Source organism: Microcaecilia unicolor, chromosome 3, assembly GCF_901765095.1.
Source record: "Microcaecilia unicolor chromosome 3, aMicUni1.1, whole genome shotgun sequence".
NCBI classification, from domain to species: Eukaryota; Metazoa; Chordata; class Amphibia; order Gymnophiona; family Siphonopidae; genus Microcaecilia; species Microcaecilia unicolor.
In genome coordinates, this window is record NC_044033.1 from 121,685,791 (window position 1) to 121,712,467 (window position 26,677).

Consider the following 26,677-nt stretch of genomic DNA (forward strand, 5'->3'; position numbering starts at 1 on the left):
CGTGGGAGGCGGGGCCGATGACGGGGAGGCGGGGCCAATGACAGGGGAGGCGGGGCCGGTGACGTGGGAGGGCGGGCCGGTGACGGCGGGGCCGGGGGTGATGACGCGGGGGGGGGGGTGTCAGGGGCAGGGTTTGTGTTTGGGCGGGTTTTGGGCTGGTTTTTGGGCTGGATTGGGCTAGAAAAAAATTTTCCACCTGGCAACCCTGTTTCTCTCCCTCCGTCTCCCTCTGTGGCTTTTGATTTCCAGGGCTCCTCCCTCCCTCTGTGTCCTCTGATTGCCAGGCCCCCTCCCTCCGTCCCTCTGAGAACAGCACCCCCTCCCCCCCAGGTTGGTGGTCGCTCACTCTCCCCACCCCGAGGTCACCACTCACCGCAGTCCCTCAATGTTTGCAGAACCCCGGCAACTGCAACCCCTCCTGGACTAGATAGGCTCACTTCCACTCTTGTCTATTAAACCTCCTTGCAGCAGCTCATAGGTTTGCTTGCTTTGTTTTGAGTGAATGGCAATGACGGCTGCGAGGGGGAGTGGAAACAGAGATTAACCAAATTGGCTTCCTTGCTTACAGTGGACTAGATAGGCTCACTTCCACTCCAGTCTATTTGCACCTCTTTGTTTAACCTTCTAAAAGATTTGTGCAGCGCTGGGTTATGGCTGGTGATCGCTGCATACTGTAAGCAGTACCGGCTGTGAAAACAAAGACGCGCTCCTTCTGTCATTAAACCTTATTTTAAGCTTGAGAACGCCCGGCCGGCCCGATCCGCTAAGTTACTCCCCCTGTGACGTAATGTTACCGTCGCACGGAGGATCGCAACTTTTAAGGAGGACAGATTAGTAAGGAAATAGGAGGATCCCGGGAGAACAATCCTCAGCGTTAACTACATCAGCTGTCTTCTTCTAAAAACATTTGTTTTGGAGGATATATGTAAAATATCCACATGTAAACGACTGGGCAAAGAAAAAAATTAACTTTGAAAGGTTTTTAAATCGAATCCGGGAGGATCCCGAGGGTACCGCGGTATCCGTTTTTTACCTTTTGCCCTTGCTGTCCCAGGCAGAGATTTTTTTCTGATTTGTGCAGCCAGAGGGAAATACTGGGCTGGACTCTTGCCAGCAGAAGCAATCATGCAGCTGTCCCGAGGAAGCTGATGTTCAGTGCGGGAGTAGACGGTTTCAGTCATACTCAGAATACACTCTATGTTGGCTGTAGACGTTTGTCTTGTTGTTAGGAAAGAAAACAAAATAATAGCAGCCTTCTAATCAGGAAATTAAAGAGAGTAAGCCCAGTGCATTCTTTATAGACTGCAGCTCCAAGTCCGCCTTTTAGCTAACGGTATTTTGCGTTATCCCATTCTGTCTGCGCTCCCTTCCTTATTGGCCACAGACCAGGAAGTGGGCGGGTTCTAGAACGCGCGCTCCCAGTTTTAGGACTCCGCTTAGCCAGCGCAGCAGCGAGGCAGACAGCTCAGGCAGGCACGGGCGCACCGCATCACAGTTAGCTAGGCACGACAAAGACGTGGTGCGAGGGGAACTAGGCAGGGGAGAGACTTTTCCTGCAAGGTAGCACCGAATCCTCTACACAGGCATCAACTTTAAACCTCGCTAGGGACCTCAGCTGCTGGAAATCATTGATTAATGAATGATGCAAAGTTCAACTAATTAACTTAGTGTAGATAGAACAAAGTATATAACAGGACTGAACATTCCTTGTCTTCCCGCCTCCCTTTACTAGTGTACTTTGTCATCTAAATTATTAAATACATTGAAAGGCTCTAGGTACTTCACGAGGAATTAATAGGTGGGGTTGGGGGAGTGAAGCCGAATTACACCCCTGAGTTGTTTTATTTCAATTGAACAATTTAAAACACCGTTTGTGATAAAACCGAAAGGGCACTGACAACTATAGCAGCTGCAAACAAGGACACCATGGCCGTGGAAACAGCTGGCGTGAAGTCTCTATGCGGGATGTGTGGGCTCTTCGCCCACACAGAGACAGAAGTCCCTCAGACCTCAGCGATCCTGTGTGTGAAGTGTGAGTTGGCTAAACTGGGAAAGGAAAATGAGAGTCTGAGGGCACAGCTAAAGGCTTTAAGGGAGTGTAGAGCCGACGAGCAAGTCGTTGACAGCTGCCTGAAGGAAATCGGCACAGCGTTGAAAAGCCCCGTGGAAGGACTGAGCAATCCCACCCTGGGTCGAGGGCTTATCAAGAGCTGCTGCGATGGAACGAGCGGGCAAACATCATCGGCTGCTGAGCAAGATGGATCTCTTAAAACAGCAGGATGGCACATGGAAAGGGCGGTTGGAAAAGGGAAAAGAACCATGAGCAACCTAAACTCAAAAGCAGAGGAAATCCCAGCAGCTGTGGTTATCGGGGGAATAGCTCCATCTGGACAAAACCTGCCATCAGCAAACTTTGAAGAAGAAATGCTAAAAGCTGGAAAATATTCATTGCCCAGCAATGATTCTGTTCCTCATAAAGTAGTTACCCTTTGCAAAAAAGATGGAAAACAAAAATCTATTACAAATATATTGGACAAAAAGGTGGAGAAAATGACAGGGAGTGTAAATGATTTTATATCAAGTTCTGGATTAGTTTTGGTAGCAGGTCAATCAAAGATAGTTAGTTTGCCACAAAAGGAAGAAACAATAATCAAAGACTTAAGGTCTACCCTAGAATGGAGATCTGAAATGGGTTCGAAGATTGATTCAGTTCAAAGGCGCAACCAGGACACTATAAAGAAAGCACAGAGGGTCAGCAATGTGGTGAGTAACTGGGGTAATTGGAGGGGTTTATGTTTACAGAGCAGTGCAAGAATTCTCTGAGGATAAGCAGGCCTATAATTGTCACATGTGGGTAATGTGTAGTCTGCGTTGCCGGTCCAGAGCTTGTAACAAGCCTAAAATAGATCTTTGAGCGCAAGATGTGCCCCACCGCACATGTGCGAGCGCCTTCCCGCCCACCGCGGGAGTTGGGGACCAGCAGTTCTCGTTTCTACGGTGAGGAGAGGACGCGTTTGTTTCCTCTCTTCACAGCTGGTTCTGACATTTGGTCTTTTTGTACCTTCCTTTTTTTTTTTTTTTAATACTTCTCTTGGTGTTTATCTTTTTTTTTTTTGCCTTTTTTTCTAAGTTTTTTTTGTTTGTTTTGTTTTACTGCACTTGTTAGGCCGCCGCGTTTAGGCGTGAGCTCCAGTTGGGTTTTTTCCCTCTTCTTTTACTGGTGCTCTCCCCCTTTTTTTAGCACCATTGAGTCATTTGATTTGGCCACATCTGTTTTTCCCATGCCTGGGTGTCTTCAAGCGCTGCACTTGGTACAATAGGACCATCTCTGGCAAAGACACCCATTCTTGGTGTGTGGCATAGGAGCCAACTTTTCAAAATGATTTTGGGTGCTGACATTTTTAACAGATGGTACTTCCCCCCCCCTCCCCTCTCATCCACGTCCAGCGAATTCTCCTCTCTCCCCTGCCCTCCTCTCTCATCCCTGTCCAGCGAATTCTCCTCTCTCCCCTGCCCTCTCCACCATTCATATCCAGCAATTCTCCTCTCACCCCTTCTCTCCTTGTCTCATCTCTGCCCAGCCCTCCCCTTCTTGTCCAGCGATTTCTCCTCTCTCCCCTCCTCTCCATGTAACTCGCCCCAAACACTACCAGGCCCAACCCCAGCCCGACCTCCTCTCCCACAACAGTCCTCCATCCTCACCTTCCTGCCACCCAGAATTTAAAACTCTTACCTTGGTCCCGGCAGCAGTGAAAGGCGAGCAGGCTCGGCTTCAGCCTTCCCTTCTCTCTCAGCTCTGGTCCCACCCTCGCGGAAACAGGGAATGAGGGTGGGACCAGAGCTGAGAGAGAAGGGAAGGCTGAAGCCGAGCCTGCTCACCTTTCACTGCTGCTGGGACCTGAGGTAAGATGAGTTTTAATTAATGGCCGGCAGGAAGGCGAGGACTGAGGACTGTTTCAGGAGAAGAGGGCGGGCAGGTTGGGCTGGCTGGTGTTGGAACTGGAACCGACGGAGGGGTAAAATATTGGGGGTACTCGAGCATCCACGGAGTCGGCGCCTATGTTGTGTGCAGTGTTTGGGGCCTGATCATACCCCTGCAAACAGTATTTTCTGTCTTTGTATGAAGAAGAGAACACAGTTGGCCAGAGAGGCTCCAAGAGAAAAGATTTTTGGATCCAGGTCTGCGACGTCGGTGTTGACATCTGCGTCAGGTGTTGCATTGACATCCGTTGCAAAGCTGGATTAAGGCATAGGCAAATTAGGCATGTGCCTCGTGCCCTGTCAGATGTGCTCAGGATTCAGGAGGATAGGATTGCCAACTGTCTGAATTTTTTCACAATTCTAAAAATGTGTATGTTACCTGTTGTAAACTGGCTAAGTGTGTGTGGATATTTTTCAGAGTTTAGCCCATGACACCTCTCCTTCTCCTTTTCTATTAGAGACTGTGGTAGAATCCAGCCAATGGGAAGGCTCTAGTAGTCACAGGAAGGGAAGGGCTGGGCTGTGGGGGATGCTGAGCTCTGCACAGGGTCTTTGGAGAGAATCAGTGAGTGTTCTTGGGGGATGGGGGTAGGGGATATTGTTGCAAGGAGGGGAAAGTGCTGAGGAAAAGAACAGGCAGCAAATGCCAGAAGTTTACATGATGGTGGGCAGACCTGGTGGGAGGTGGGGCACTTCTGAATGAGAACATGAGCAGTAGGACCGCACTAGAAAAAGTACTTGTGAATGTTTGTGTATCTGTGAGGATAGTCTCACAGAAATGAAGCTTCCCTTTGAAAATCTGGGCTGGAATGGGGAAAGTTCACTGGTACAAATGTACCTGTGCACATACTAAGGGAAGGGAATTGGGACTTGATATACTGCTTTTCTGTGGTTTTTGCAACTACATTCAAAGTGGTTTACATAGTATATACAGGTACTTATTTGTATCTGGGCAGTGGAGGGTTAAGTGAGTTGCCCAGAGTCACAAGGAGCTGTAGTGGATATTGATCCCAGTTCCCCAGGATCAAAGTCCTTGGCACTAACCACTAGGCTACTCCTCCACTCTGCCCCCTACGTCAGTGCGTGTGCTCCTGCCTGGCCTCCAAGGGGGGGGGGGGGGCGCCGCGGTCTGTCTCTAACCTGCTCTAGTGTGCCAGAGCCAGTTCCTGATAGGAGCAGGAGAGAGATGGGGGCCTGGTGCAGGGAATTTTGCCCCTCCTGCCCATCCCCCCTTCGACGACCCTGGCTGCCAAGTTACCCAGCTCCATTACTCCTTGGTATTCTCACTCACCACTTTATGGATATGGCAGCGAACAAAACTTCAAAATCTAATCATCAATTCTCTGTGGCCTCCAGTTTGAAAAGACCGAAGACTGATCATCTGACTCCAGACAAGATGGTGGACAGAGACAAATCAAACTGCTGGACCCTATTTTTGCAGAGATTCACACACTAAAAGAAGTGCTTCCATATCATCATGCTGATCAATCCATAGACTGGTGGGTTGTGTCCATCTACCAGCAGGTGGAGATAGAGAGCAATCCTTTTGCCTCCCTATATGTGGTCATGTGCTGCCGGAAACTCCCCAGTATGTTCTCTATCTCAGCAGGTGGTGGTCACACACAGCAGCAGCTCTGGCTAGGTCTCCAGCCTAATTTTTAGGTTTTGTGAGTACCTGGGGTTGAGGGCTCTTCTTGAGCAAGTGCCAAACCTGTGGTGCCAGGTCCCTCCTTTTCTCCCCCCTCCCGCTGGCTCCGTTAAAAAAAAAAAAATAATAATATTTTAGGACGCCCTTAAGGGCGTTTATTTCAACGTTTATTGCAGCTGCTCACTGGGACCATTTCGTTACAGCTCGGAGCGAGAAGTCAGGTAATTTTACCTTTTTATAGCGGGCAGGGGGTTCCCCGTTCGGTCTCCACGTGGCTTATGGCGTCGGAGGGCGAGGGCGTGAGGATTCGCTCCCTGGACCGCGTGGGTGCGTCTAGCGGGGATGCGGGGATTTCAAAACCTGAATCGCCTTTGTTAGGCATCAGTTTGGAGTCCGGTCAGTGTCCCGGTTTCTCCTCCGGTGCGACGGTTTTTCCTGCCATAAGCGCCCATCCCCCGCTGCTCGCCCACTCCATGTTGTCGGCCACTCTGCTCGGACGGCTTCTTCCTTGGGCCGCCCTCGAGCTGGGAGACGTTAATACTATGGTCACCCTTGATTCGGTAAGAAAGCGGCCAAAGTTAAGCGCCATTCTTCCCGCGCGGCTCCTTCTCGGAGTTTCGCGCTGGACGCCATTTTGAATGCGCAGCACGTTTCTCCCCCGCTCTTGCGAGCGCTGGTTGAGGGTGCGGCTAGGGCCGTGGCCCAAGCTGCAGAAGTGCACAGTTCGGGGGGATTCTCCCTGAGTTCATTTTGGCTGCTGCATCAGGCTTTTCTTATGCAAAACGCTGCCCTGCCCCCCTGTCAGATAAGGGGGTTGAGGCCTCCGGAAGCAAACGCCCTCGGGTGGATTTCCAGGCCCTAGAGGACTCTGTCTCCTCTGATGTAGATGAGGGCAGCGTATCTGAGTTCTCCCAACGGTCCTTTGGGGATTCCTTGAAGGAGACGGATTCCCGCTCGGATGGAGCGGATGACCCCTCTGCAGAGCGGATCTTTCACTCAGAGGATTTGCCCAACCTGTCAGTGCAGGCCATCAGCATTTTGAAGATTTCCTCTCCGGAGGACGTCTTTCCCTCAGCCTCTGTTGGCTCCGCCATTATGCTGGGGACGAAGTGCCCGCCTAGAACCTTCCACGTGCATGAAGCCATGCGCACCTTGATTTCGGCTCAATGGGATGTCCCAGAAGCGAGCCTCAAAGTGGCTAGGGCTATGTCCCGCCTCTATCCTCTGCCTGAAGGTGGACGGGAGGCCTTTCTTTGGCCTACCGTGGATTCTTTAATCACTGCGGTGACTAAGAAAACGGCGTTGCCGGTGGAAGGTGGCACGGCCCTAAAGGACGCCCAAGACAGAAGATTGGAGGCGGCCTTAAGGTCGTCCTCGAGGCGGCTGCTTTAAGTTTGCAGGCCTCAGTTTGCGGCTCCTATGTGGCCAGGGCGTGCCTGACGATTGTGCAGCGGGCTTCCCCCTCAGATCCTTCCTTGAGGGCTGATTGGCCGGCCCTGGAATCGGGCTTGCTTATTTGGCAGACTTGCTGTTTGTCTTGAGAGCCTCAGCTAAAGGTATGGCTCAAACAGTCTCTGTGCGGCGGTGGCTTTGGCTGAAGCATTGATCTGCGGACCACGCCTCTAAGTCTCGCCTGGCTAAGTTGCCTTTTAAAGGCAAGCTGCTTTTTGGGGTCGAGCTGGACAAAATTGTGACCGAACTCGGCACGTCTAGGGCAAGAGGTTACCAGAGGTCAGGGCTCGGGCCAGTGGTGTTCGCCCCGGGTCCTCCAAAGGACGGTTTTCAGGAAGCCTGTCGGTATCGCCCTGGCAAGTCGGGCTCCTCTGCCCACTCTTCCTTCAAGAGGAACTTCTCCCCCAAGCAGCATTCCTTTCGCAGAGACCGCCGTCCTGGAGGTGCTTCCTCCGGTCCTCCCCCAGGGTCTCGTACCCAATGACGGGGCCCTGTTCCTGGCCCAGTGCAGATTGGAGGACGCCTGTCCTCGTTTCTGGGCGAGTGGACCAGGGTAACTTCAGACGCTTGTGTCCTGGAAGTCATCAGAGACGGCTACAAGCTAGAGTTCTGCCGACCCTTAAGAGATGGGTTTCTACACTCTCCCTGCAAGTCTCCGGCAAAGCTGTGGCAGTGCTGATCCGCCTGGGTGCGGTCGTTCCGGTGCCAGAAGATCAGCTTGGCAGGGGACGTTACTCCATTACTTTGTGGTACCAAAGAAAGGAGGTTCTGCACGGCCTATCCTCGACCTCAAAGGGGTCAATCAGCCTTGAAAGTTCGGCACTTCCGAATAGAGACTCTCCGCTCTGTTATAGCGCAGTGAAGGCAGGGGAGTTCCTGGCATCCTTGGACATCAAGGAAGCTTACCTGCATATTCCCATCTGGCCTCCTCATCAACGCTTTCTGCGTTTTGCAGTCCTGGGCCGACACTTCCAGTTCAGAGCCCTCCCGTTCGGGTTGGCTACTGCTCCGCGGACCTTCTCCAAAGTAATGGTGGTCATTGCGGGCCTTCCTTCGAAAGGAAGAAGTACAAGTCCATCCTTATCTGGACGACTGGTTGATCCGAGCCCCCTCTTAGCAGAGTGCGGCAGAGCTGTGGACCGGGTGATTGCTTTTCTGAGCTCCCTGGGGTGGATCATCAACTGGGAGAAAAGCCAGCTGCGCCCGACTCAGTCCCTGGAATATCTAGGAGTTCGTTTCGACACCCAAGTGGGCAGAGTGGTTCTGCCGGACATCGAATTGTCAAGCTTCAGGCTCAGGTGGACCAGTTCCTAGTAGCCTCTCCTCTTCGGGCTTGGACTATGTGCAGCTGTTGGGCTCTATGACGGCCACGATGGAAGTAGTGCCCTGGGCCAGGGTTCATATGAGACCACTACAACTCTCTCTGTTGCAGTGCTGGACTCCAGTGTCGGAGGATTACGCTGGTGCGCCTTCCCTTGGACCTAGCGGTGCGCAAGGCGCTGAGCTGGTGGCTGAGGACAGACAAGTTGTCCGCAGGGATGCCTCTTTTGACCCCGGAGTGGGTGTCGTCACGGCGGACGCCTCTTTGACGGGCTGGGAGCCCATTGCTTGGAAGGACAGCGCAGGGGCTCTGGTCTCCTGCAGAGGCAAGTGGTCTATCAACCTCCTGGAACTCAGAGCCATTCGGGTGGCGCTTTTGGAGTTTCTCCCGGTACTGGCGTTGAAGCCAGTACGGGTCCTGTCGGACAATGCCATGGCTGTGGCCTATGTCCAATCGCCAGGGAGGTACCAAGAGCGCCCCTCTAGCCAAGGAGGCCATGAATCTATGCCAGTTGGGCGGAAGCGAACCTGGAACAGCTGTCTGCGGCCCACATTGCTGGAGTCATGAATGTCCAGGTCGGACTTTCCTCAGTCGCCATAACTTGGATCCCGGAGAGTGGCAGCTATCGGCTCAGGCGTTCTTGGACATCACGAAGCACTGGGGCCAGCCGAGCCTAGATCTGATGGCGTCATCGGCCAATTGCCAAGTGCTGCGCTTTTTCAGCAGAGGACGGGACCCTCGATCTCTGGGAGTAGATGCTCTTCTCCAACAGTGGCCGACACAGGAGCTTCTATATGTGTTCCCGCCCTGGCCCATGTTGGGCAGGGTGCTAGACCGGGTGGCAAAGCATCCGGGCTGGGTAATCCTGGTGGGTCTGGACTGGTCCAGATGTCCCTGGTATGCGGACTTGATCAGGCTCTCAGTGGACGGACCTCTGCGACTGCCAGCGGAGCAGGGCCTGTTGCATCAGGGTCCCGTGGTGATGGAGGATCCCTCCCACTTTGGTCTTAAGGCCTGGCTATTGAGCGGCAGCGTCTGAGGAAGAGAGGCTTCTCGGACAAGGTCATCGCCACTATGCTGAGAGCGAGGAAGCGCTCTACTTTTACTGCTTACGCCAGGGTTTGGCGTACCTTTGCATCGTGGTGTGAGGCAGGCTCACTTTCTCCCTTCACTGCTCCAATTTCTTCAGTGTTGGCGTTCCTGCAAGAAGGTCTGGAGAAAGGCCTGTCGCTCAGTTCCCTTAAAGTCCAGGTAGCGGCTCTGGCTTGCTTCAGGGGCCGCCTGAAGGGTGCTTCCCTGGCTTCGCAGCCAGATGTGGTGCGCTTTCTCAAGGGAGTTAATCACCTGCGCCCTCCTCTGCACTCAGTGGTACCTGCGTGGAATCTCAATCTGGTGCTAAGAGCCTTGCAGAAGCCGCCTTTTGAAACCCTTGTCGAGGGCATCTCTGAAAAAACCTGACGTTGAAAAGCAGTCTTTTTGGTGGCTATCACTTCAGCCAGAAGAGTTTCCGAGCTCCAGGCACTATCATGTCGAGAGCCCTTTCTGCAGTTCACTGAGGCAGGAGTGTCTATTCGCACAGTGCCTTCCTTCCTCGCCCAAGATTGTTTCTCGCTTCCATGTGAATCAGCAGCTCTGCCTCCCATCCTTTCGTAGGGAGGACTACCCAGAGGTACTCTGCTCTCAAATATCTAGATGTGAGACGAGTCATCATCAGATATTTGGAAGTGACCAATGATTTCCGGAAGTCGGATCATCTGTTTGTCCTGTTTGGCAGGTCCTCGTAAGGGTCCTGCAGGCTGCTAAGCCTACAGTGGCAAGATGGGTCAAGGAAGCCATTGCAGCGGCTTATGTGGCCGCGGGGAAGGTTCCGCCTATCCGGCTGAAGGCTCACTCCACTAGAGCTCAGGCGGCCTCGATGACGGAGGCCGGGTCCGTCTCCTTGGAAGAGATTTGCAAGGCCGGCAACTTGGGCATCGGCTCAATACCTTTTCCAGGCATTACCGCTTGACTGTGGCTGCTCGGGTGGAGGCCCGGTTTGGAGCTTCAGTGTTGCGGTCAGGGATTTCTATGTCCCGCCCTGGGTGAGTACTGTTTCGGTACATCCCACCAGTCTATGGATTGAGCAGCATGATGAATGGAAGATAAAATTATGTATCATACCTGATTAATTTCTTTCCATTAATCATAGCTGATCAATCCATAGCCCCGCCCAGATATCTGTACTGTTTTTATTCTGGGTTGCATTTCAGGTTCAAGTTTAGTCTTCAGTTCCTGTTCAGGAGGACTCCGTGTTCAAGTTTTTTTCAATTGGATTCTTCAGGAGTTGAGGACGATTTGTGTTACAGTGAGCTGCTGCATTCCTCTGCCCTCCGTTTTGACGGGGCTGGATTGAGACCTAAATTCTGCCGGCGCTCCCTCCCGCTTCGTGCAGCTGTAGGGCAGCTTTGTACCCCTCCCGCTTCGGCGGTGGTAGGGTTCAGTCAGCTCCTCCGCGGTTGCAGGATAAGCCAGATCCCCCCGCAATTGGCGGGTGTGGTGTCCCTCCTCCGCTCTGCGGGGATGAGCTGGACGGATTCCCCTCCCCCATTTGTGTGGGGATGAGCTGGGTTAATTCCCCTCCCCCGTTTTGGCGGTGGTGAGCTGGGCAGTGTCCCTTTGTGGGTGTAATTCTCTAAGTGCTGAGTCCTGCGGATGGAGCTTTGATATCGACATACTGAGGAGTTTCTGGCAGCACATGACCACATATAGGGAGGCAAAAGGATTGCTCTCTATCTCCACCTGCTGGTAGATGGACAACAACCCACCAGTCTATGGATTGATCAGCTATGATTAATGGAAAGAAAATTATCAGGTATGATACATAATTTTACCTTAGAATGCGATTGGAACTGACCAAAAATGTTTTAAAATGCTAAGTTTAATCTAATTCAACAACAACTACATAATTTTAGAACAGAGAACATCGACTTTGGCCACTAACAGCACAGAAAACTAAGCATAATGAAACCAACATCTACAAGCTTCAGCTCGACCTGGAGGGCTTATCTAACACAATCGTAGAAGGCAACATCAGAATTTTGAGGTTGCCAGAAACAGCCAGAGGGCTCTGATATGATTGCCTTTCTTGGCTCTTGAAAATACTAGATTTCCCCTTTGAGTCTCAACTGTAGAGCAGGCTTGCAGAGTTCATTCGAGGGCCTTCCTCCACTGCTAAACATCAAAGGTCTATCATAGCAAAAATCCTTTGTTACCAATGGTAATCCCCTATCAAGTTGGGATTACTAGGAGAGTAAATCTCTGTAGAGTCACTGGGAGGCCCCCGGGTGGGAGGATGCCCAGCCAAGGGGAGTAGCTTTGGAATAAAATGCAGAAAGAATGTCAGGGGAGGTAGAGTTGCCCTTTGGGGGATCTTTTGTTTGGTTTTCTGTTTGCTGCTGTAGGTCTGTGTTTGCCTACAAGTTCCCGGGGGGTCTATGCTGGACTGGTGCTTTTTAACATATTTATAGTGATCTAGAGAAGAGAATAACTAGTGAGATAATTAATTTGCTGACAACTCAAAGTTATTCACACTGTTAAATTGCAAGAGGATTATGAAAAATTACAAGAGGACTTTATGAAACTGGGCATACAAATGATCTTTAATTTGAGCAAATGCAAACTGATGCATGTGGGAAAGAGGAACCCAAATTATTGCTACGTAATGCAAGGTTCCACATAGGAGTCACCGACCAGGAAAAAGGATCTAGGCGTCATCGTTGATTATATGTTGAAATCCTCTGCTCAGTGTTGGTGGTGGCTACGAAAGCAATAGAATGTTAGTTATTATTAGGAAAGAATGGAAAACAAAAGCTTAAGGCCCTCAGGGGCCCAGTATGGGTTGTTTTTACCCCACGAAGATGAAGGTCGCGTACCATAAACATTACAAAAACGTTTGACAATACTGAGGCCTATTTTTGGAGGAACAATCCTCATCCAATAAATGAAGTTTGATCCTCTGTACTTTTATACTGGTTAACATTACTGCAATTTAGCTGATACCATTATCATATCTTTAAGCAAATATGCTCAGCCAATGGTGTTCTCCCATGTCCTTTCATGGACTTCCATGATCTCCAAAAAATACTGTTCCAGTTGTTATACAACCTGTATTATTACCCTTATTTCATATGTCAGTATGGATTTTCCTATTATCCATTATGAAAATATACTCGTACAGATCTGCCAGTATCTTATGATTATTTTCAGATCTCTGATCTACATTTTGTTATACTTAATGTAAAGGGCATCTCACATGTTATCAAAAGAAAGAAGATCTTACTTTATCTCAAACATCTCAAAGCAGATATCTGCTATTTATAAGAATCCCATATATCAGAACTTAATGCAGAAAAGCTTGTTGGAAACTATTTACTACTACTACTTAACATTTCTAGAGCGCTACTAGGGTTACGCAGCGCTGCTGTACATTATCCTCATAAGGAAAAACATTAGATTTTAGTATACTTCACAAGTAGCGGTGTGATAGCCATGTTAGTCCATTTTTAAAGGTAATAAATAGGAATAAATCAAAACATAGAAAAGAAAGTAAGATGATACCTTTTTTATTGCGCTGACAATACATTTTTTATTAACTTTCAAAGGTAACCCTTATTCAGATTGGAAATAAGCAAATGTTGACAACTGTCAATGTATAAGTGAAACGCAAAAGCATTCCAATGACAGTTTCACAGGAAGAGGGAGGGATAGGTTAGGTGAGAAACAGGAGAGTTGGTGGATGAGTCAGGGAGATATGGATGAGTGATAAGAAGGTGACAAAGCAGTAGAATTTTATGGCTTTATAATGGGCTAAGAAACCCAGATCTTGAGTCCTGTCTGGGTGGGTGTCAAAATATTTCATAATTTTGACTTCAAAAGTCTTAACGTTCCTGGATTGTCTTAAAATTTCTTTTTAGTATTCCTATCATAAGATCATTGATGCAGTGTTGTGGTTTTGTGAAGTGCTGTCCCACAGAGGTGGCATCCTGGTTGGCAATGTGATATTTAATATTATATCTGTGTAAATTGAGCCTCGTCTTTAGCATCTGGCTGGCTTCTCCAATATAGCACCCATCTTTACACTTTTTGCATTGAATGATATATTTTACCACATTTGAGGATGAGCATCTAAAGGATCCCTTTATGTTGAATGTTTTTCCCATGTGAGTGATTGCAGGATCCTGTGAGATGTGTTGGCACAGTTTGCAGCTAAGAAACCACAAAGGCAGACGGTCTGCAAACTCCAAGATGGAAAACAGAAAAAAGCAGATCGTGTCAAAATGAAATGTAATTTATTTAAACATTATATCAATACTCATGTAAAATACAAACAGCCCGACACAGGCCGTGTTTCGCCCAACTGGGCTGCTTCAGGGGCTATAAAAAGATAAAATATATATATACTAGTAAAAAAGGCCCGTTTCTGACACAATGAAACGGGCGCTAGCAAGGTTTTCCTCGGAGTGTGTATGTTTGGAGAGTGTATGTGAGAGTGCCTGTTTGAGAGTCGGAGTGAAAGTGTGATTGTGTGAGAGAGAGCGTGAGTCTGGGTGTGAGTGTGTTTGTGAGAGAGTGTGTGTGAGAATGAGAGTGTGTGCAAGTGTGTATGTGAGACACAGTGTGAGTGAGAGTGTGTGTGTGTGGGCGAGAGAGAGTGTGTGTGTGAGACACCGATTCTCTGTTTCAGTGAGTGTATGAGACCAAGCGAGTGTGTGAGTGACTGTGTGGCACATAGAGAGGTGAATGTGATACAGTGTGAGACAGAGTGTGTGAGAGTGAGAAGACATTGTATATGAGAGAGAGAGTGTGAGCCGTGCCCTCCCAATCCATGGCCATCTGTCCCCTGCCCCCTCCATTCATCCTTTTCCAGCAATTCCCCTCTGTCCGTGAGCCCTGCCCTCCCAATCCATGGCCATCTATGTTTGTCTGTCACCTGCCCCCTCCATTCATCCCTATCCAGCATTTCCCCTCTCTGCTTGAGGCCTGCCCTGCAATCCATATCCATCCATGCCCATCTGTCCCCTCCAATCATCCCTATGCAGCAATTCCCCTCTCCCTGAGTCCTGCCCTTCCAATCCATGCCCATCCATGCTCCTCTGTCACCTGGCCCCTCCATTTTTCCCTATCCAGCATTTCCCCTCTCTGCCTGAGGCCTGTCCTGCAATCCATATCCATCCGTTGCCCATCTGTCCCCTCCATTCATCCCTATCCAGCAATTCCCCTCTCCCTGAGTCCTACCCTTCCAATCCATGCCCATCCATGCTCCTCTGTCAACTGGCCCCTCCATTTTTCCCTATCCAGCATTTCCCCTCTCTGCCTGAGGCCTGCTCTGCAATCCATATCCATCCATGCCCATCTGTCCCCTCCATTCATCCCTATCCAGCAATTCCCCTCTCCCTGAGTCCTGCCCTTCCAATCCATGCCCATCCATGCTCCTCTGTCACCTGGCCCCTGCCATTTTTCCCTATCCAGCATTTCCCCTCTCTGCCTGAGGCCTGCTCTGTAATCCATGCTCCTCTGTCCCCTGCCGCCTCCATTCATCCTTTTCCAGCAAGTCCCCTCTCGCCCTTCCATGACCCCCCCCCCCCCTCGCATCCATGCTACGCTCTCTCCCATGTCCCAGCCTGGCCCGCCCTCTTCTTCCCCCCCCCCTTCGCATCCATGCCCCCCCCCTTCGCATCCATGCCTCGCATCCATGCCCCCCCCTCGCATCCATGCCCCCCCCCCCCTTCGCATCCATGCTTCCTTTTTTTTTTTTTTTAATTCTTTTTAACTTTACCTCCGTGGCGGTTCGTGCAGCGAAGCGTCAGGGAAGGAGGCGGCGCTCCCGACGTCTAGCCTTCCCTTCGCTGTGTTCCGCCTTGTTTTGAAGGCGGAACACAGCGAAGGGAAGGCTAGACGTCGGGAGCGCCGCCTCCTTCCCTGACGTTTCGCTTCCGGATTTGTTTGTTTTGTCGCGAGGGCGGGGCAGAGACGGCTGGCTGGCTTGAAGGCTTCACACCACGAATCCCCGAACCCTTCAGCCTCAGCCTGGAGTGACGTCAGATGGCTTCAAGGCTTCAAGGCTTCAGGCTTCAAGGCTTCAAGGCTTCAAGGCTTCAGACTTCCGGCCTTCAAGCTTCCGGCTTCACAGAACGTTCACGGTGCGTTTTATTATATAGATTGTCTGTTATAATATTACACATGTAGATAACATATATACTATATAGTATATATATATATATATATATATACATATACATGTATATACACACACAATTATATCGTACATATATAAATGAGAAATGAATTAAAAATAAATTAAAATAATACATCTAAAATTATATTAAATATTAATCAAATAGAGATCAAAAAGAATAACGGAACAGCTAACGCTTAAATTAAAAATTGTGAATAAATATCTCATATAATGATGGACAAACATAGACTAAGACACCCACCTATACAAGGGTCCTTTATTGCCAAATGCTAGGCGACGGAGCAAGTCCTGTCAATAGCTATAAGGATACTAATAAAAAAGTCCTATTAATTAAAAGAGCTTATCCACTACTAAATAGGGCAAACTAAAATAAAAAGATTGATCTGAACTCACATGTATGAAGAAATGGTTTGGAAAAAAACAGCTCGATAGAGATTCCAATACATAATAGTCCGCTGACCTAATAGAAAAATGAATGATAGTGTGATATAAAATGGGTACTGCTTATTAGAAAATCAATGGTGGCATCTTGTCGTGCGTACTATCAAGAAAATATTAGAGCAGGGTTGCCAATACCACGGTTATATTTCTTTTACTTGGTTCTGCTCGCCATTGAAGAGAGACTGCTTTTTAAAAAGGCCAGTACTATGTTTATGTATCGTGTTAACCATTATAAACGCGCGAAAATACAAACATGAGGTGCAGCTTATGTAAAGCCGTGCTATCGTCACGTTTCTCTAAATTTATATCTTTTTTCTGCTTGTCATTGAAGAAAGACTGCTTCCAAAGGCCAGTACTATGTTTATATATCGTGTTTGCCATTGAAAACCGCGCGAAAATAAAATGTTGCTTGTATATAAATAAATAAAACAGAAGTGCAGTTCATATAAAGCCAATGCTGTCGTCGCGTTTCTCTAAATTTATATCTATCATGCTTGCATTAAGCCAATACTAAGGACACTTTCCTTTAAACTTATATTCGCCAAACGTCCTATATACTTTGAAAAACATTTCTTTATGATTAACTTTGTGATTCCTCTGTATGTCTCCAATATATGTTAACAAGTGCCTTTTTTGTAATATTCTTAATAATGAATAATAAGACAGACATCTAAGACATCCACCATACATACAATCCGTTTTTCCCCTCCCCTTTTTTTCACTAATCATCCTTTTAATCCATTTTTATTATTCATTTTTTACTAAACAATTATTTCATTCATTGATCATTCATTTTTAATCCATCTATATATTTAAGTATCCCGTTCATACCAGTGACGTCATTTGACCCTTGACCCCCCTTTTTTTTTTTGTTTCGTCTTTTCCTCACTATTTTATCTTCCATCCCTCTATAATAAATATAGGAAAGGTAGATTTACAAGACATTTTACATGAAAAAGAACTGCTGAAGTCATCATTTAGGCATTACTAGTTATTCTAGTAGTCTGAAATACGATAATCGTGACGTCATCAGCTGCAAAATTTATCTATTTTTAACCATCTTTTTCATTAAACTCCCTAATTGACATGGTTCCCCCTTTTTTTTGAACTGTATAGCACTGGTGTCAACAAAAAAAGTGAGATTTTCATGTTTTGAAGCTTGACCTTTGAACCCCCATTCCTGTTTAAACTTCCTCTGTTCACTGCCGGCTTTTTTCAGCGATTTCAGAGATACGCGACTGTGGTACTGGCTCTATGTAAGTAAACACTTTTACTTTGGCGATTTTAATGGCGAGCATGAAATGTTTTTTCAAAGTATATAGGACGTTTGGCGAATATAAGTTTAAAGGAAAGTGTCCGTAGTATTGGCTTAATGCAAGCAGCATTTTGTTCTTATCCTTTTTAATGGCAAGCATGATAGATATAAATTTAGAGAAACGCGACGACAGCATTGGCTTTATATGAACTGCACTTCTTCTGTTTATTTATATACAAGCAACATTTTTATTTTCGCGTGGTTTTCAATGGCAAACACGAATATAAACACTAGTACTGGCCTTTTGGAAGCAGTCTTTCTTCAATGACAAGCAGAAAAAAGATATAAATTTAGAGAAACGTGACGATAGCACTGGCTTTACATAAGCTGCACCTCATGTTTGTATTTTCGCGCGTTTTATAATGGTTTAACACGATACATAACCATAGTACTGGCCTTTTTAAAAAGCAGTCTCTCTTCAATGGCGAGCAGAACCAAGTAAAAGAAATATAACCGTGGTTTAGTGGCAACCCTGCTCTAATATTTTCTTGATAGTACGCACGCAAGATGCCACCATTGATTTTCTAATAAGCAGTACCCATTTATATTCACACTATCATTCATTTTCTATTAGGGTCAGCGGAACTATTATGTATTGGATCTCTATCGAGCGTTTTTGTTCCAAACCATTTCTTCATATATGTGAGTTCAGATCAATCTTTTTATTTTAGTTTGCCCTATTTAGTAGGGATAAGCTCTTTTAATTAATAGGACTTTTTTATTATTATCCTTATAGCTATTGACAGGACTTGCTCCGTCCGCCTAGCATTTGGCAATAAAGGACCCTTGTATAGGTGGGTGTCTTAGTCTATGTTTGTCCATCATTATATGAGATATTTTAATTCACAATTTTTAATTTTAAGCGTTAGCTGTTCCGTTTATTCTTTTTGATCTCTCTTTGATTAATATTTAATATAATTTAGATGATGCATTATTTTTAATTTATTTTTAATTCATTTCTAATTTATATATGTACGATATAATTGTGTGTGTATATACATGTATATGTATATATATATATATATAGTATATATGTTATCTACATGTGTAATATTATAACAGACAATATATATATATTTTATCTTTTTATAGCCCCTGAAGCAGCCCAGTTGGGCGAAACACGGCCTGTGTCGGGCTGTTTGTATTTACATGAGTATGGATATACTGTTTAAATAAATTACATTTCATTTGACACAGTTTGCAGCTAGACATATTACAATGACATGTACCATTCTCTTCTTTTTAAGCTTGTATTGGGCGTTTGCTTTGCACTAATTTCTGTTTCAAATTAGGTGGATGTCTGAAGGCCAGCACTGGTGGGGCTGGGAATATCTCTTTCAGTAATTCATCCTCCTGGAGTAGTTAGTGGCTGTAGATCTTTTATGATTCTTCTCAACGTTTCTAGCGCTGGTTTGTATGTCACTACAAGATGGTTCTCTCTGTGACTTTCTTCTCTTTGTACTGCAGTGGGTTTTCTCGAAGTATTTTAAGGGAAGAAGCTGTATTCTTGGAGATTATTTGGGGTTGTAGCCTTTTTGTTTGCAGGAATCAGGATTTTGAATATATATCACAAAAATTTGGTATCTGTGGTAGATGGATATACGTAGAAGGATCTATAGTGGGCAAACTTATCACAAAGTTAAAGATTTTTATACCCAGCGTTGATGACTGTGGGTTCTTTCAGGGTTTAATATCAATCAATAACATCTCCTGATGCAGTTTAAACAAACAGAAACAAACTGCATCATTCGGAGATACCACAGCATTTGCTATATACCATAAAGGTCTTTATTAAGAGCACCTGATATTGATATCGTGTTCGAATATCAAGGATTTTCTAAGACTCCTGAGGCAGGCCTGTGGCCGAAACACGGTACTGTGTCGAGTCTGTGAATAAAGTACTACTTTTATACTGGTATCCCGTTTCTCTGGAGTCATTGGTCCACTTCCCCTTGCTGTTTCGTGTATTTCGTGGGAGTAAGGGTTCATCCACTTAGGTGGATTGCCTCCTCTACAAGTCCTGTTTTATAGACCACCAGGTAATTGGCAGGATTGCCAAACACACTTTATTGACTTTATATCGAACACATGTGTTTCTATCTCCAACCTTCTTATAGTAGGGGATATCAACCTTCATCTTGAGGATCCTAACTCACGAAACGTGTGCGAATGCAAGGATCTCTTCCAACTGTGGGATCTTCACTGGCCAAATATGCAGTCAATTCACACTAAAGGACACACACTAGACATCATTACATACAAATTCTATTCAGACCTAAATCTTGCGCTAACAGATGTAAAGTGGACAGCTATACCATGGTCCGACCACTACAAAGCAAACCTTTCCCTTCAATGGCGTATAAAAGATCTACATCACAAACAAGAATGATTTAACTTATACCACGAGAGGTAAAATAGACCCATTAACATTCTGGCAACAATTCTATAATAACGAATGGACAGCATTAATGGATTCATACCAGTTTCTTCAAGAATGGGACAATAGATGTAGAAGCATACTAGACAACATAGCACCACTTCAAACCAGAACCTCACATAGAGAGAACTCAATACCTTGGTTCAGTGAAGAACTGAAAAAACTAAAAACACAAGTTAGAAGGTTAGAACGAGCATGGAATAAAAGGAAAGACGACTCCATGCTAACGCCTGGAAGCAACTACAAAGAAAATACAAATACACCATTAGACAAACTAAAAGATCATATTACAAAATTAAAGTTGGACCAGACTACAAGGATACACAAACTTTTCCAACTCATCAACAAATTATTAAATACTACACCGGTTACTTCTAACAGCATAGACACCCCATCAGCAGACAATCTTGCAAAATACTTCAAAGAGAAAATCCTAAAGTTACGACTCACGATACCTATCAATACCATCTACTACGTAAAACTCCTTGACTGCTTAGACCCAATCCCTGGTGAACATCCAGCTGACCGAACATGGACCAACTTCGACACACTCTCGGATGATATCATCTCCCAAGCGCTCGGAAGGTACGCTAAGTCCCACTGCAAACTAGACATATGCCCTGGTAACCTTATAAAATTCACCCCTCAACAACTCATAGCAGATCTCACAATGCATCTGAACGATATGTTACAAAATGGACTCTTCCCAAAGGAGAAAGGAAATATTCTACTTACCCCTATACCTAAAGATGCAAAGAAAAGTACAAGTGACAACCAACTATCGCCCAGTAGCATCAATCCCGCTGATAACCAAACTAACGGAAGGCATGGTTGCCAAGCAGCTCAACTACCTAAACAAATTCTCAATTCTTCACGACTCTCGATCAGGATTTTGGGCTAACCACAGCACCAAAACAGTACTAGTTACTCTCGTGACTAAATTTAAACAAGCAATTGCAACTGGCAACAACATACTTCTCTTACAATTTGACATGTCCAGTGCTTTTGACATGGTCAACCATGAATATTACTACACATCCTAGAATACTTCAGAGTTGGAGGTAATGTTCTTAATTGATTCAGAGGCTTCCTGACCACGAGATCATACCAAGTCATATCTAACTCGATTACATCAGCCCCATGGATGCCTGAATGTGGAGTCCCTCTAGGATCTCCCCTCTCGCCGACCCTCTTTAACCTAACGATGACACCCTTGGCCAAGTTACTATCCAATCAGAACCTCAATACATACATATACGCAGATGATGTCACGATCTTCATCCTGTTCAAACATGATCTAAAGGAAATCACCAGTGACATCAACAAAAGCTTCCAAATCATGCATTCATGGGCGGATGCATTCCAGTTGAAACTTAATGCAGAAAAAACACAATGTCTTATACTCACTTCACAACATAACACAAATACATTCCCCACTATAACCACACCAAACTTTTCCCTACCTGCGTCAGACACCCTGAAAATTCTTGGAGTTACCATCGATTGAAATCTTACACTTGAAAGTCGTGCGAAGAATACAACTAAGAAGATGTTCCACTCAATGTGGAAACTTAAAAGTGTAAAACCTTTCTTCCCAAGGGCCATTTTTTCGCAACCTGGTACAGTCAGTGGTGCTGAGTCACCTTGACTACTGCAATGCACTCTATGCTGGCTGCAAAGAGCAAATCATCAAGAAACTTCAGACAGCCCAGAACACTGCAGCCAGACTCATATTTGGAAAAACAAAATACGAAAGTGCAAAACCACTAAGAGAGAAGCTACACTGGTTACCACTTAAAGAACGTATCACGTTCAAGATCTGCACACTAGTTCATAAAATCATTCACAGAGATGCCCCGGCCTACACGTTAGACCTTGTTGACTTGCCACCCAGGAATGCTAAAAGATCAGCCCACACATTCCTTAACCTACACTTCCCCAGCTGTAAAGGACTGAAATACAGACTAACACATTCATCCAGCTTTTCATACATGGGCACGCAGTTGTGGAATGCTTTACCACGTCACTTAAAAACAATTTACGAACTAACTAACTTTCGCAAATCTCTGAAGACATATCTCTTCCAACAAGGCATACCGTAACGATCATTAATTGTAACTGCAACACATCACCACTTAACCTTTTACTCTGTTTTCTTTCTATGCCTGTCTGCTTCATTTTAATTTTATCATGTCATCCTATTCTCTATGTAACACCAACTTAACTTTTACTCTGGAATGGCGAATACCATAACAGAACATTGTAAGCCACATTGAGCCTGCAAATAGGTGGGAAAATGTGGGATACAAATGCAATAAATAAATAACAGTACTACTACTTAACATTTCTAGAGCGCTACTAGGGTTATGCAGCGCTGTACAATTTAACAAAGAGAGACAGTCCCTGCTCAAAGAGCTTACAATCTAATAGACAAGTGAACGGTCGGTCCGATACTGAACTTCTTTCAGTTGCTCTTCAAATGATTTTAGGATCATGGATAACCACAACCACTTGAAATGAAACATTTAAAGGCATACTGTATGCCTTGTATATAAATACGAACTTAAAGCATCAGAAAAAAACAACAGGGTCTGTAAGATAACATCAATATCTTATCAGTCTACGAATTGCTGTGAGAAGATGGAGACTATGTTAATAGATGGATATCCTGTAGATAGAACTTGGGTTTTCCTTTTCAAAAGTGACAGTTCGGTATGTAGGGCAATTATTGAGAAAATATGCTACATTTTTTTGTTCTCTTGATTCTTGTTCTCCCTACGTGATGATCTCAGCCCCTTTAACCTTTGTACAAGCAATAACTGATTTATCAGAAGGGAGGCTTCCATCATCTTTGAGTGATATATAATTCTTACCCTATTCTAAAGAATAAAAATATTAGTCTTTCTGAAGTAACTAATTATAGGCTAACTGCTTCTATTCTGGTGTTTATAAAGATTATGGAAGAATGGGTATCTAGACAGTTGAAAATTTTATTTGGATAAGTATAATATTTTACAGCTCAGGTTTTTTGTAAGGAATTTAGTACGGAAACTGTTCACTGCTTGTTAATTGCATCAGGGAAGTCACTGTTGAGCAAGAGTAAGCAAATGGTTATGCTACAATTTTGATTTATTAAGTGAATTTGATTTGGTGGATCATAATTTTCTGTTTCAGATTCTGGATGATTTTGGTATAACAGGAAGGGTTCTGTCTTGGTTTCATGGCTTTTTGGTTAATAGATCATATCAAGTTAAGATGAAGGGGGAAAGGGAAATGGGACTTAATATACCACCTTTCTGAGGTTTTTGCAACTACATTCAAAGCGGTTTACATATATTCAGGTACTTATTTTGTACCAGGGGCAATGGAGGGTTAAGTGACCTGCCCAGAGTCACAAGGAGCTACAGTGGGAATTGAACTCAGTTCCCCAGGATTAAAGTCCACTGCACTAACCACTAGGCTACTCCTCCACTCCTGGGCGTTCTATCTGATAAATGGATTGCTTGTTGTGGAGTCCCGCAGGGATCTCTCTTGTCCCCTATATTGTTCAATGTTTTGATGCAGTCACTGGGGGCTGAGTTGGATTCTATGAGTTTGAAAACTTTATTATATGCGGATGATATTTGTCTTGCTTCTAGTATCTAATGATTGGGATAATACTTTAGGACGAAGGACTAACTTGTGTGGACATTATTGATTGTTGGATCACTTTACACAAACTGAAAATAGAGAAAAGACAACATTTTTATTAGCTTTTCTAAGTCACCCTTGGATTGACTGTAAATTTCGTAAAGCTTTCAGTGGAGTCACAGGTTAATCATTTGGTTAAGGGTTCTTTTTTGATATTGAAAAAGTTAAGACAGATTACGAAATTTTTTGATTCTCAGAAATTTATTTTTGATAGGTCAAGCTTTGTTGCTTTCAAAATAGGACTACAGTGGGGGAAATAAGTATTTGATCCCTTGCTGATTTTGTAAGTTTGCCCACTGACAAAGACATGAGCAGCCCATAATTGAAGGGTAGGTTATTGGTAACAGTGAGAGATAGCACATCACAAATTAAATCCGGAAAATCACATTGTGGAAAGTATATGAATTTATTTGCATTCTGCAGAGGGAAATAAGTATTTAATCCCTCTGGCAAACAAGACCTAATACTTGGTGGCAAAACCCTTGTTGGCAAGCACAGCGGTCAGACGTCTTCTGTAGTTGATGATGAGGTTTGCACACATGTCAGGAGGAATTTTGGTCCACTCCTCTTTGCAGATCATCTCTAAATCATTAAGAGTTCTGGGCTGTCGCTTGGCAACTCGCAGCTTCAGCTCCCTCCATAAGTTTTCAATGGGATTAAGGTCTGGTGACTGGCTAGGCCACTCCATGACCCTAATGTGCTTCTTCCTGAGCCACTCCTTTGTTGCCTTGGCTGTATGTTTTGGGTCATTGTCGTGCTGGAAGACCCAGCCACGACCCATTTTAAGGCCCTGGCGGAGGGAAGGAGGTTGTCACTCAGAATTGTACGGTACATGGCCCCATCCATTCTCCCATTGATGCGGTGAAGTAGTCCTGTGCCCTTAGCAGAGAAACACCCCCAAAACATAACATTTCCACCTCCATGCTTGACAGTGGGGACGGTGTTCTTTGGGTCATAGGCAGCATTTCTCTTCCTCCAAACACGGCGAGTTGAGTTCATGCCAAAGAGCTCAATTTTTGTCTCATCTGACCACAGCACCTTCTCCCAATCACTCTCGGCATCATCCAGGTGTTCACTGGCAAACTTCAGACGGGCCGTCACATGTGCCTTCCGGAGCAGGGGGACCTTGCGGGCACTGCAGGATTGCAATCCGTTATGTCGTAATGTGTTACCAATGGTTTTCGTGGTGACAGTGGTCCCAGCTGCCTTGAGATCATTGACAAGTTCCCCCCTTGTAGTTGTAGGCTGATTTCTAACCTTCCTCATGATCAAGGATACCCCACGAGGTGAGATTTTGCGTGGAGCCCCAGATCTTTGTCGATTGACAGTCATTTTGTACTTCTTCCATTTTCTTACTATGGCACCAACAGTTGTCTCCTTCTCGCCCAGCGTCTTACTGATGGTTTTGTAGCCCATTCCAGCCTTGTGCAGGTGTATGATCTTGTCCCTGACATCCTTAGACAGCTCCTTGCTCTTGGCCATTTTGTAGAGGTTAGAGTCTGACTGATTCACTGAGTCTGTGGACAGGTGTCTTTCATACAGGTGACCATTGCCGACAGCTGTCTGTCATGCAGGTAACGAGTTGATTTGGAGCATCTACCTGGTCTGTAGGGGCCAGATCTCTTACTGGTTGGTGGGGGATCAAATACTTATTTCCCTCTGCAGAATGCAAATAAATTAATATACTTTCCACAATGTGATTTTCCGGATTTAATTTGTGATGTGCTATCTCTCACTGTTACCAATAACCTACCCTTCAATTATGGGCTGCTCATGTCTTTGTCAGTGGGCAAACTTACAAAATCAGCAAGGGATCAAATACTTATTTCCCCCACTGTATTTTAATTGTCTATGCGAGCTGTTCTAAAACTCTGTTGAAGTTGCAGATTATTCAACACTGCAGTTAGACTTAAATCATTAAGCCTGACCCATAGAACTTTTGAGATCCTTACAAGACCATTGGATGGTCATGCCCTCTTTATCTTTATCTAAAGCATGCTGGGAATTTACACAAGAAAAGGCCTTGTTTGGTTGGCCCCTTCTCTCTGGAATGGGCTACCAAAGTGTATTAGGACTGAGGAAGATTTTTTAAAAATTTGAGGTGGTGTTGAAAACACCTTTTCAATCAGCTTTTTGATATTCATTTGGATGGCAATGGCAAGGTTTATTGACTGATTTTCTTTATTTATTATTTACTATAGATATATTTTTTGGATTGAATAACTGTTCCTAATTTGAATGTTTCAGGTCTTTCCTGTCATTTTATGGAGTTTTTTTCTATTTTAAACTTTTATGATATTGTGAACTGCTTCAATCCTTAATTGGCTGGGCGATATATAAAATTTTAAGACAAACATTGAAGTATATATGTTGATATTTAAAATATATCATGGACTGGCCCCTCAGTACATGATAGACCTTCTCCATCTATCTATTAGGACCACTGATTATGGCCTTAGGGACCAGTTAAAATTAAATTTCCCGCCTAACAATAAGTAGAGAGGTGTGGTAGCCGTGGTAGTCCACTCTTAAGGTTATCAATAGAAATCAAACAAAATAAAACGTGGAAAAGAAAATATGATGATACCTCTTTTATTGGACATAACTTAATACATTTCTTGATTAGCTTTCGAACGTTGCCCTTCTTCGTCAGATCGGAAATAAGCAAATGTGGTATCAGATAGTATATATGAGTGAGACATCCAAGCATTACTTTGACAGGGTGGGAGGGTGGGGGTGGGTAGGAGGTATGCATGGGGACATCAAAGCATTTCATTGATATTCTAACAGGATGGGTGTGGGTAGGTGAGAGGAGGGTGGTAAACAGAGAAATACAATTTTATGGTTTATAATAGGCTAGAAAACCCAGATCCTTGTTAGTCCTGTCGGGTGTCAAAATATTCAATCATTCTGCTTTGATGTTGCCATGCATACCTCCTACCCACCCCCACCCTCCCACCCTGTCAGACTGTCAAAGTAATGCTTGGATGTCTCACTCATATATACTATCTGATACCACATTTGCTTATTTCTGATCTGACGAAGAAGGGCAACCTTCAAAAGCTAATCAAGAAATGTATTAAGTTATGTACAATAAAAAAGGTATCATCTTATTTTCTTTTCCATGTTTTATTTTGTTTGATTTCTATTGACCACCT

General features: G+C 45.2%; 1 protein-coding gene across 1 annotated transcript in view; it reads left to right on the forward strand.

Annotated features, from left to right (window-relative positions):
- The first annotated feature begins 1,596 nt into the window (after positions 1-1,596).
- The window catches only part of LOC115465677 (serine palmitoyltransferase 3-like), a 402,751-nt gene continuing 377,670 nt past the window's right edge, over positions 1,597-26,677 (forward strand). Inside the window, exons 1-2 of the mRNA XM_030196335.1 lie at positions 1,597-2,399; positions 15,910-15,926. Of these exons, the coding sequence (XP_030052195.1) occupies positions 1,927-2,399; positions 15,910-15,926 (490 nt within the window). The 5' untranslated portion in view covers positions 1,597-1,926. The remainder of the gene's footprint in view (positions 2,400-15,909; positions 15,927-26,677) is intronic.